The sequence below is a fragment of the Mauremys mutica genome, chromosome 11, assembly GCF_020497125.1.
Source record: "Mauremys mutica isolate MM-2020 ecotype Southern chromosome 11, ASM2049712v1, whole genome shotgun sequence".
NCBI classification, from domain to species: domain Eukaryota; kingdom Metazoa; phylum Chordata; order Testudines; family Geoemydidae; genus Mauremys; species Mauremys mutica.
Window position 1 is genome coordinate 6,899,391 of NC_059082.1, and position 11,302 is coordinate 6,910,692.

General features: G+C 46.4%; 1 protein-coding gene across 3 annotated transcripts; it reads left to right on the forward strand.

Moving 5' to 3' along the window:
- The first annotated feature begins 230 nt into the window (after positions 1–230).
- PARP16 (poly(ADP-ribose) polymerase family member 16) lies at positions 231–10,550 on the forward strand. Of its 3 annotated transcripts, none has more exons than XM_044980883.1 (7): positions 231–262; positions 2,106–2,310; positions 5,103–5,240; positions 6,780–6,986; positions 8,310–8,481; positions 9,346–9,487; positions 9,718–10,550. In XM_044980883.1, the coding sequence occupies exons 1-7, from the start codon at positions 237–239 to the stop codon at positions 9,860–9,862; spliced, it is 1,035 nt and encodes a 344-aa protein (XP_044836818.1). In that variant the 5' UTR covers positions 231–236; the 3' UTR covers positions 9,863–10,550. The 3 variants fall into 3 exon arrangements, with proteins under 3 accessions (XP_044836818.1, XP_044836820.1, XP_044836819.1); XM_044980884.1 differs by lacking the exon at positions 231–262 and adding an exon at positions 1,417–1,508; XM_044980885.1 differs by lacking the exon at positions 6,780–6,986.
- Positions 10,551–11,302: the final 752 nt, after the last annotated feature.

Consider the following 11,302-nt stretch of genomic DNA (forward strand, 5'->3'; position numbering starts at 1 on the left):
CTTGCATGTCTCCTCTGACTCCCAAAGAAGTGAGTCTGTCTGTATTATGAGGTCCTGCACCCTCTTCCAATAGTCCGAACAGGCTTGATGTTTCTTCTTCAGATCAGATCAGACCCCAGCCCTGCCAAGTCCCCCTCACATTTCCAGATCAGCTCTGCCGCAGACTACAAGGGTGTCAATGAAACCCTGCAAAGCTCCTCTCTTTCATTTCTTCATTCAGATGGTCCCAGCTTTGGATGGTACAGATGTCGACCCGCCCCAGGTCTTTGCTGGGGCAAGAGTGGGAAAGGAACATGATGGGGGTTAGGGCAGAAAGGAGGGAAAGAAAGACATGAAGTGAAGAGCAACAGTGCAATGAGCGACTGAATGGAGAAAAGAATGGAAGCTACGAATAAGGGGAAGGATGAGAGGATGGAGAGGGAGGAGGAAGGACAGAAAGAGGGTGGATGGAAAGTGAGGAATGAAGGACAAAGATGAAAGAAGGGGGGGGGGACCAAGGGATGAGGGAGAGAGAGGGAGGGAAGGAGAAAGTGGGCAAGGAGAGAAGAAAAGTCGGGGGGAGACAGACAATGGGGGGGGACAGTCGGGGGGCAGATAGACAATGGGGGACAGGCAGACAGTCGGGGGCAGACAGACAGACAATGGGGGGACAGTCGGGCGGCAGATAGACAATGGGGGACAGGCAGACAGTCGGGGGGAGACAGACAATGTGGGGGGGACAGTCGGGGGGCAGATAGACAATGGGGGACAGGCAGACAGTCGGGGGGAGACAGACAGACAATGTGGGGACAGTCGGGGGGAGACAGACAGACAATGGGGGGGACAGTCGGGCGGCAGATAGACAATGGGGGACAGGCAGACAGTCGGGGGGACAGTCGGGGGGCAGATAGACAATGGGGGACAGGCAGACAGTCGGGGGGAGACAGACAATGTGGGGACAGTCGGGGGGAGACAGACAGACAATGGGGGGGACAGTCGGGCGGCAGATAGACAATGGGGGGGACAGTCGGGCGGCAGAAAGACAATGGGGGACAGGCAGACAGTCGGGGGGAGACAGACAGACAATGGGGGGGACAGTCGGGCGGCAGACAGACAATGGGGGACAGGCAGACAGTCGGGGGGAGACAGACAGACAATGGGGGGGACAGTCGGGCGGCAGACAGACAATGGGGGACAGACAGACAATGGGGGGGACAGTCGGGGGGCAGATAGACAATGGGGGACAGGCAGACAGTCGGGGGCGGGTGTCCCAAGGCAGGGGGTTGGCGCTGACAGGGTCCCCCCGATCCGGGCCGAGCCGAGACACGGGGGGGGGTCTCCCCTCTCCGGAGCCCCGCAGAGATCGGCCTGGGGGGGGGGCCCGGGCCGTGTGGGGGAGGGAGGAGCCGTCAGCCGCCGGGGCTGGGCGGGGCCGGGAGAACCAGAGGCAGCCGCGGCTTCCGCCCGGTGAGGCAGGCGGCGGGGCGGGGAGCCGAGCCCGGGAGACGCTGCTGGGCCTGCGCCGCCGGGTGGGTAGCGCGGGGGGCGCAACAAGGGGGGCCGGAGCGGAGCGAGAACGGGGCCGGAGGGCAGTATAGGGTGCGGGGGGCAGAAGGGGAGAGAGAAGGGGGCCGGAGGGCAGTATAGGGTGTGGAGGGGGCTGGAGGGGAGAGACGGGGGGCAGGAGGGGAGCGAGAAGGGGGCCCGAGGGCAGTATAGGGTGTGGAGGGGGCTGGAGGGGAGAGACGGGGGGCAGGAGGGGAGCGAGAAGGGGGCCCGAGGGCAGTATGGGGTGCGGGGGGCACAGGCTGGGGGCAGGAGGGGAGAGAGGAGGGGGCCGGAGGGCAGTATAGGGTGCGGGGGGGGCAGGAGGGGAGAGAGGAGGGGGCCGGAGGGCAGTATAGAGGGTGGGGTGGGCTGGGGGCCCAAGCAGTGAGATGCAGGGGACTGGGGGGGCAGGATACATGTTCTGTAAATCCCTGAGACATGGATGGCAGGGAGACGGGAGGGGGGGCGCTGAGGACAGCTGGGGGGTGGCAGATTGGTCCCTCCAGCACCCCCAGGTTGAGGGTTAGGGAAGAGCTTTAACCTCTGCTGAGCTGCTGCCCCGTGTGTTTCCTGGCCAGACCCCTGGTGGGAATGCTGCCCCGCAGGCCCAGCGATGCTGCCCTCAGGGAGAAGATCAAGGAGGCCACCCGCAGGGACATCTTGGCTGCGGATCTGAAGTGCAGCCTCTTTGTCTCCGCTTTGCAGAGCTACAAGCGCGATTCCGTCCTGAGACCCTTTCCAGGCCTCTATGCTAACGAGGAGAGCAAGGATTTTGATGCGTTGGTGAGTTATCCCCTCAGAGGGGACAGCTTGACACTGTGAGTGTCAAGGGGAGAGGAGCCGAAGAGCAGCAGGTGTTCCTCCAGTACAGGTGTAATTAGTTCCACATAAAAACAAAGCCCAGAACAGATCCTGTAAACAAGTCACTCGTTTTCATTACTTATGCACTGATGCTACTTCACAGGAGTGTTGTTAGGAGCAATTAGTTAATATCTATAAAGTGCCTGGAAGATGAAATGTGCTAAGTATTATTAATGTGATTATCCACTTGAATAGTGCTGACCCCATTTCTGGCATCTCCTGGTTTCACACACCTGCTGTGCTGCTGAAGGTACCAGGCTTGCCTTGCCTTTTCCTTGGTTTATGGCTGACTGAGAGGTGCAGTGGAGGGTTACCACGTCCACACAGTGCTTTCCAGCATTGTACATTTGTCCCCTTGTCCTCTCAGATTGGGGGTAAGATTCTGATTCACTAGGAGTTCCCTGCTCAGTGCAGCTACTGCTTCAGGCCCTTAATTCTGAAGCCTGTTCAATTTAGCTGGATTTCCTGTGTTGGCAAGATGTGGTGTGAGCATTATGGGCACATATATTTAAAAAACTTGATCCTTGTTAAGGACAAATGGCTAACGTAAGTCTAATCCCCTCCCCCAATCTTGATTTTCCTAACTACATATGAGGCTGTTAGGATGTGCTCTGTATGTATGTATGTGTGTTGGAACACTGTCCAGTAGTTAAAATTGCAAAATAGCTGCCACTATAACATTTTCAACTACTCATAAGTTTCTGAAAAAACTCTCCTCTGGGATAGAAACTTTCCAGACATGGTCCCTGTCCAAAGGTGAACTACTTTTTTGGTTGGAGGAACACTTTTTCAGGCACGTGATGTTGAATAAACAGACAAATGCCGTACTGAGCATATGCAGCAGCGCATAGACCTCTGCATAAAGGGAAGGAGGGAATCACTGTTTTAATGGTGTGCTTCCAAATAAATGCAGTGTAATTTGTACACAGCCCTGGAAGTTAAAAAAAAAAATTAACAAAGTAGAAAAAAAGCTGTCATACTACCGTGTATATTGTGTTATAACTTGTATATGGGCAAAAGCCGATATAGCTCTTTATAGAAAATCATAAAAATGAGATCTCTGGCCCAAGAGTTTATAGCTAAGTTGTGTGGAGACTATAAAACGGGTTTAAAATACAGAGCACATTGTTTTCTGTAACACTAAAGAGGCAAAGCAGCTGTGCAAAACTATGTACATTTACTAGCTCAAACAAAATTCCGACTCTTGCCCAGTTAATGATAAAAAAGTTACTGATATGTTATCTGTCCAGTATAAGTGGGTAAGTAAAATTTTGCAAGTCTGAAATGCAGTAAGTAAGATTAAGGAATCTAGATTTAGAAGTTACATGACAAATGTATCCTTGGAAGCCTCTAAGTCTAAAGTTAAAAGTCTGAAAAAGTTTAACAGGTGAAATAAATATCAAAAGCCTGGGGTTTTTTGTCCATTGCTCTCTGGAAAATCCAGTTTGAACCAGTATATCCAAGCCTCCTCAGGGGGTGGCATCTCTCTGGAGGCGTTTACAACTTAAATGGAGTCACCTTAATCACCCCCTCACTGTTTTGATTCATGGAGTTGTGGTAACCCTCCCTCCTGGTGTTGCATATAATCCCTGGCTCACAGTCATAGGTGCCGATTTCCCCTCTTTCCCGTGAGGGCTCAACCCCAGCCCTGCCCCACTCCACCCCTTCCATGAGGCCCTGCCTCTTCCCACCCCTTCCCTGCCCCCATTCCAAGCCCTTCCCCAAAGTCCCCACCCCAACTCCACCCCCTCTCTGCCAATATTCCAACTCCTTCCCCAAAGCCTCCCCTGAGCCCACCAAGTTCCTGCTCCTCCACCCCACCCCACCCCACCCCGGAGCATGTTAATGCTGCCAAACAGCTGTTTGGTGGCGGCTGGGTGGGCAGAGCTGGGAGGTAGGCAGAGGAGCCAGGACGCAGTACGCTCAGGGGAGGGGGAGGAGGTGGTGCGGGGAGCATGGCTGCCAGTGGGTGCAGAGCACCCACAGAATCAGTGTCTATGCCCACAGTGATACATATCTTTGGGAACCATACCGTACTAAGTTACTGCATGGGATTGCAATATCTGTCACACTTATACCACTCCAGATATCGCCTTTGTGTTTAAGTAGTGACCACATTCAGGGCTTGGCTACACTTGCAAATTTGCAGCGCTGCAGCAGGGTGTGAAAACACACCCTCTCCAGCGCTGCAAATTGCGGCGCTGCAAAGCGCCAGTGTGGTCAAAGCCCCAGCGCTGGGAGCGCGGCTTCCAGCGCTGTCCGTTATTCCCCACAGGGAGGTGGAGCACGGACAGCGCTGGGAGAGCTCTCTCCCAGCGCTGGCGCTTTGACTACACTTAGTGCTTCAAAGCACTGCCGCGGCAGTGCTTTGAAGTGCTAAGTGTAGCCACAGCCTCAGATGTTTTTGCTCACTGTTCTTATGCATACCCCATGGATGCTGCCGCTGAATATAGGCCATAGAATTATAGAAGATATGTAACTTGCTCAAACATAGTACTCAGTGTTGCATGTCAGATCAAATGACAAATTTCCCCACATCAACTCAGTATAAGTTTTTCAGAAGTTGTTCTTGTAATTAATTGGGAACTTGTTTTTCAGCTTGTACCACAGAGATCCCCATTAGAGTGAAATATTGTTTTCTTACCACTAGAGGTCTCTGTTTAATCATGATGATGAAGAGAGACAAACCACACTAATAGTCTTTCTTATGTTAGCTTGCAGATACAAATGCTTTGCCAAGCTTAAAAGAACTTCCAGAGTCTATTTCAGACACAGATAAAAGGACCTGGGATCTGTTCAGCTGGATTTTATCATCTAAATTCTTAACTATACAAAGTACTAAGAAAAAGGAGGTAAGATTTCAAATTCTTAATGAAAGTTTCATGACATGTGTTTGCTATTTAACACAACCATTTGCATGCAGGTGGTTCCCTTGACCTAGGATTTAAGGGTTGTTTATTGTAATGATTGAAAAGTATGTCAAGTGAACACATTCTCTGGTAGGCATGGGTGCTGGCTGGTGACTCTTGCCCACATGCTTAGGGTTTAACTGATCGCCATATTTGGGGTCGGGAAGGAATTTTCCTCCGGGGCAGATTGGCAGAGGCCCTGGAGTTTTTTCGCCTTCCTCTGCAGCATTGGGCATGGGTCACTTGCTGGAGGATTCTCTGCAGCTTGAGGTCTTCAAACCACAATTTGAAGACTTCAGTAACTCAGACATAGGTTAGGGGTTTGTTATAGAAGTGGATGGGTAAGATTCTGTGGCCTGCTTTGTGCAAGAGTTCAGACTAGATGATCATAATGGTCCCTTCTGACCTTAAAGTCTATGAGTCTATGAATAAAGAGACAGTGTCCTTATCCCAAAGAGCTCAAAATCTAAATAGACAAGAACAGAAGAAAGAATGTGTGCAGCAAAAGCAAGTGAATGACGGAGTGGTGATTAATTTTTTTATATCTATTATTTCCTATTAAAACCCCAAAGGTTTGTCTTAGCAAAACCCTTATATTGCTAATGTATGGTTAATCACACTTGACCACTCTATTTAATGTTGTACTCCTACCCTGTGTTCAGATTGTGAGGTCCTCAGGGCAGGAACCAGGCCACTTTTTCTATTTAGAAAACACCTCATGTTGAGGAGGAAGAATGAGCTAGTGGTTCAGGTGCCAGCCTAGGACGCAGGATACCGGGGTTCGTTTCCATGCTCAGCCGCAGACGCCATGTATGATCTTGCATAGGTAACTTAGTCTCTCTGTGCCTCAGGTTCCAATCTGTAAAACGTGCACTACCTCGCGGGGATGTTGTGAGAATAAATGTGTTAAACATTGTGAGGCACTCAGATACAACAGTAATGGAGACTGTCTAAGTACGTAAGAGAATTGTGGATGCTGCTGGAAATGATAAAAATGTCTTTTTGTTCCACATCTTTTTCTTTCCCAAGGAACATATCTCATGAATATATCTATATCATAGCCTTGTTTGTGTGCTGGGATTATGACACCATAAAGATGTCTCTTCCTTTCCTCCCTTTCATTGCATCATCCACTTAACTCTGATATCTGAGTCACATTACTGGGAGAGGAGGTGGGGGAGACGGGGATTTAACTTTGATGTCATAACCTTGCCACTCAGCAATGCTCATGAATATTCATAGAGAAGCAGCAAAGGAGAAGAGGGCAGGAGCATGGAGGAAAAGAAACCCTTACAGTTCCCAGAATCCACTTGGTCTTCTGTGGTTACTATTACCAGCTAACTGGGTATTAATACTGAATTGTAAATGCGCATAGGTAAATATATTAAGGAACTAGGAAAGGATCTGAGACACTAAGCAAATTTCCAGTGAATAAACTAGACCTTTAAAAAAATAACACTAGGATTCCTTTCTGTGTTTAAGTATGAGAAGATCCAAGAGTTGACAGGAATGTCAAGTGATGCTGTTCCTACTCCTGACTTCCTGTTTGAAATAGTGTATTGTGATCAGATGAATGCCAAATTTGATGAAACCAGGGGAGAAAGGAACCTTATTTATGCATTCCATGGGAGTCGCCTTGAGAACTTCCATTCCATACTGCACAATGGATTACATTGCCATTTAAATAGGGTAAGGTTTCCAATATTTCTTGCTTTAAACACACAGCTTCATCCTTTGTTCACAAACTCTGAGGCATGTTTTAAACACATGTACAAACGTGTGTAGGGATAAAAATGTGATCTCATGTTGCTATTTGTTTTCCTTGATGGCAACAAAGTTAACTTTGCATATGATTATTCTAGGTTTTATAATGTAGATTGAGCTTAAAAAAATGCAGGTGGTGTGAAACTGGCATTAAGTTATAGTCGTTTCTCCAATATGCCTGGTTGTAGCCATCCTTCACTTTAAAAACCAAAAAAAAATAAAAATAAAATTAATTTAGTGCCTCTGAAAAATTTAACAACTCAGAGCCTTGGACCAGGAGGAAAATGGTCAGTGTAGGCTCTCTCTGCCCAGGTCTCAACCCTGGACCACCTCTAAAGGTGGTAAACTACCTGCCAATTGAGAGTTCTTTGCATCTGCCAGGAGATTGCTAACAAGGATGTCATTTAGTGGGGAGTGGGACTTTGTGGATGTCCACACCTGTTTGATAGAAGCTAGCTGAGACTATCACTTCTTTTCATGTAGGTTGTCACGTAGCTTGCAGACAGTAAAAATACATAGTCTCTACCAACCTGGGCCACGTGTGAAACAGTGACTTACTGTTTTTAATTTCATCCCCACATTAAGCACCGAAGTTCACATGAAAACAAAAAAGTTAAAAGGCCCACACATCGAGGGTTCCAGAGGGTAAGAAAGAATCTTTACCTTCCCAGGAGGGCACAGCTGGCATGGTGTGTTTCAATTTTTTTCCCCACCCTCATGAATTATCACATTGCCTATAATGGGAGGCAGTGTGCTAGATTAGATGGGGTGGCAAATCCTATGTTTCTAAACTGTTAAAGCAATTGCATTTGGGAGAAAAAAAAATCATACTTCAAGAATTTTTTTCCCTTGCAAAGCAGGTTTCTAAATGTCACTAAGGACTTGTCCATACACAAAAGTTGCACCACTTAAATATACCAGTATAGTTAAAGTTGTACAACCTCCTTAGTGTGGTTTAAAAGTGCTTATACTGGTCTAGCTTAATCAGTTTTAAAAAAAAATAGTAACACCCCTAACTGAAATAGTTACACTGGTACAAAGTCTGTCTGTAGTCCAGCGCTAAGGAGGTTAAGATCTGAGACTTCTGAATTTCACTGCTGTGTTGTTAAGTTCCATAATACTTTTGGAAACCACGTGCTGGCATTTGGAAAGGAAAGTGCAGTGGTACACTGTATTATTGTTCCATGTGGCCATTCAGTGTGTTTGATCTGATGCAATCTCTCTTGATTTACTTTTGTGCTATTTCAGACATCCTTGTTTGGCGAAGGTACCTACCTTACCAGTGATCTAAGCCTTGCTCTTCTGTATAGCCCTCATGGTCTTGGGTGGCAACGCAGTGTTTTGGGCCCTATCCTTAGTTGTGTAGCGGTTTGTGAGATTATCGATCATCCAGATGTAAAATGCCAGGTGAAGAAGAAAGGTGAGTGTATAGAAATAATTACAGCTAGAGTGTGTGTTAGTCTTCTATTAATACTCCTCAGGTCTTAGGTTGTGTATATGTGCAGTAATACAGCTAAGAATGTACTCGTGTGTACACTAGTTTCCCACCAGCAGAAACTGACCAGGAGGCACATACATAAGAACATAAGAAAGGCCGTACCGGGTCAGACCAAAGGTCCATCTAGCCCAGTATCTGTCTACCGACAGTGGCACCTTTTCTGGATGACCCATTAGCAAATCTACAAAAGCTTTCCACAAAAATGGAAAAAATAAAACTTGATCATTCTAGTAGCGGGACCTAGCTAGATCAGTATAGAAACCAAAATAGGATCCTATTTTGTTTTAATCTAGCGTCAGTACGATAACAGAACACGTTCTGTAATGCAGAGTTATTTCATTTGTTCCACAAGTGAACCCACGCCAAGGTATTCCTGTAACAGCAAGAGTAATATGCATTCTGGACTTAGGCATGTTAGACTCATAACAAAGCTATAATTTCATTTTGCTGTTGTATTATTTCTCTATCCTCTCTGATGTTTGCAACCCTCAAGCATCGTGCTCTAGGCCTGCCTTCTCCACCTCTAACGTGCCCTTTCTCCACTCCCAGCCCAACCCATAGTACCCCCATGCCAGGGATAACCAGTAGGGGCTAGTGGAGCCTTAAGACAACTCTGATTCCCCTTTGGGATGCTAAGAGGGACCAATGAAATTTGAGGTAGAGCGAGGAATAAGAACCCTGTCTCCTAACTCCAAGTCCTATGCCTTGACCGTCTTCCTTTACTGTCATACGTGTGCTTTTGCTTTCCTTCCCATTTCCAAGAAAACCTCTTCTTGTCCCATACAGATTCAGAAGAAATAGACAGGAAAAGAGCAAGAGTAAAAAACAGTGAAGGGGGTGATGTTCCACAGAAATACTTCGTTGTCACAAACAATCAGCTTTTACGAGTTAAATACTTATTAGTATATTCACAGAAACAACACAGGAGGTAAGAGTTCAACTCACCAGTATAATGAGCACGGTGCAAATGCCAGATAGACAGAGATGCTTCCACCTACAGGAAGCAAAAAGGGATCCCGGAGCCAATATAGTAGCTAGGAAAATCTTTATCAAAGCTTGCAAGATTGTTCAAAAATAATAAAACATAATAAATGTGTCAATGATAAGATTATATTTGATGTAATTCATGCTTTTTAATGCATTTTTTTCCCTCCACAGGCCTTCTAGTCAGTCGTCTTGGTTTTCCAATCATCGTTTTGCTATAATGATGATGATGTATCTACTACTGCTAATTGTTATAGGTGCCAGCAACTCACCGGCCTTCCTCTACTACTGGAATAGAATGTTTGACTCAGAAGGATGAACAGGCTGCTTTATATGCTGTTATGTTCACCATGTGCCTTAATGATAGGAGATCTACAACCTACTGCATCTGTACCAGCACTCTGGAAATGGGGTCTTGAGCATTTGGTTATATTCCAGTTGCATTTCCTTCACGGCCCCCTTTCTGTTTTTTCTCGTTTAAGTTGTTTTGTTTCTTTGAGTAATGAGGGAGCCTGATAGGCTGAAAAGGGAGCTGCCACTCTTTCCCTAGGGATGCTGAAGTAGAATGTGAACAGTTCTGTACAGACATGTTTTAGTCAATGCTCTAAGAAAAAGCTTTATTTAAAATTAATGAAAACTTTAACGTGGAAACTATCGGGCCATAGCTGCTGACTTGACGTGGTCTCCATCATACATAGGGTTTACAGTTTGGTTAAGTTTCTCTCAGCACCCCTGTATTGAGGGTGTTTATTCTCTGCCAGATTAAAAAAGCAATATTTATTTATAACGCTATTGGAAGGGAGGAATTCTCTTTACCTCACACAAAGGTAAACCTGCAGTAGGTTTTATTGCTTTGACTTGAGAAACTCTGCGTGTCTTTACTAAAATGCTGTTTCTCATATAATAAAGCAGGATCATCTTAATTACAATTTTTGACAGGGGATTATATTTGGGCACAGTGATTATAACAAAACATTATAAATAAAACAGTAACCAAGTTGGAAGGATCTGGATGTTCTTGTGTGTTATTGAAAATAAAAATCACTGGATAAAGAATTAATACTGAATTTTAGAGCACTGTAGGCTATGATGAGAGGAACGTGTCTTAAGTACAGTACAATGGGCCAGATCCTCAGCTAGGTTCAGGGAGCACACAGTGCAAGTCTGGGGAGGAGGTGTGTAAGATCAAAGTTCACCTTGGCCCTCCCCCACTAAGGGGCCCACTATATTCAGGGCTGGTCCTTGTGTCCAGCAGGCTCAAATGGGAGCTCGGGATCAGGGCCGGGCAGGAGCTTCCCATCAAGAAGGAACGGGAAGGTCTATGCCACTGGCAGATCTCTTGGTCTGGGAACACTGTTTTCACAGCCAAATGTGCAGTGCAAAATGGTTCCATGATGCTCCAGGATGTGGCTCTATTTGTACACATGTCCCGTCTCTTTTTCTGCAGTTGTGACCTGATTACAGTAGGAATATACCAAATATTTCCCAAAATATTTCCTATCGTTTTAGGAAATAGAATATTTTGAGAGCAGGATTTATTTTGTTTCCAAGGTCAGAGAGTGATGTCAGTTTAGCATATACTGCATTTAGGTTTTCACTTGATAACTGACCTCTGTATGTGTGTCTGCAAGATATACTGTCTACATAAAGTTATCAGAAGGAGATTGGTTTTTCCTCTATCAGAATTACATTATCTGTGTTAGGTAGGCTTCATCCCAATATGCTGTAAGACATAGCCATATTTTACTTAAAAAAAAAA

Coding starts and splice junctions, on each gene's coding strand:
- PARP16 (XM_044980883.1), top strand. CDS start 237: ATGGTACAGATGTCGACCCGCCCCAG. Junction 263..2,105: donor CAGATGTCGACCCGCCCCAG/GTCTTTGCTGGG, acceptor TTTCCTGGCCAG/ACCCCTGGTGGGAATGCTGC. Junction 5,241..6,779: donor AAAGTACTAAGAAAAAGGAG/GTAAGATTTCAA, acceptor TCTGTGTTTAAG/TATGAGAAGATCCAAGAGTT.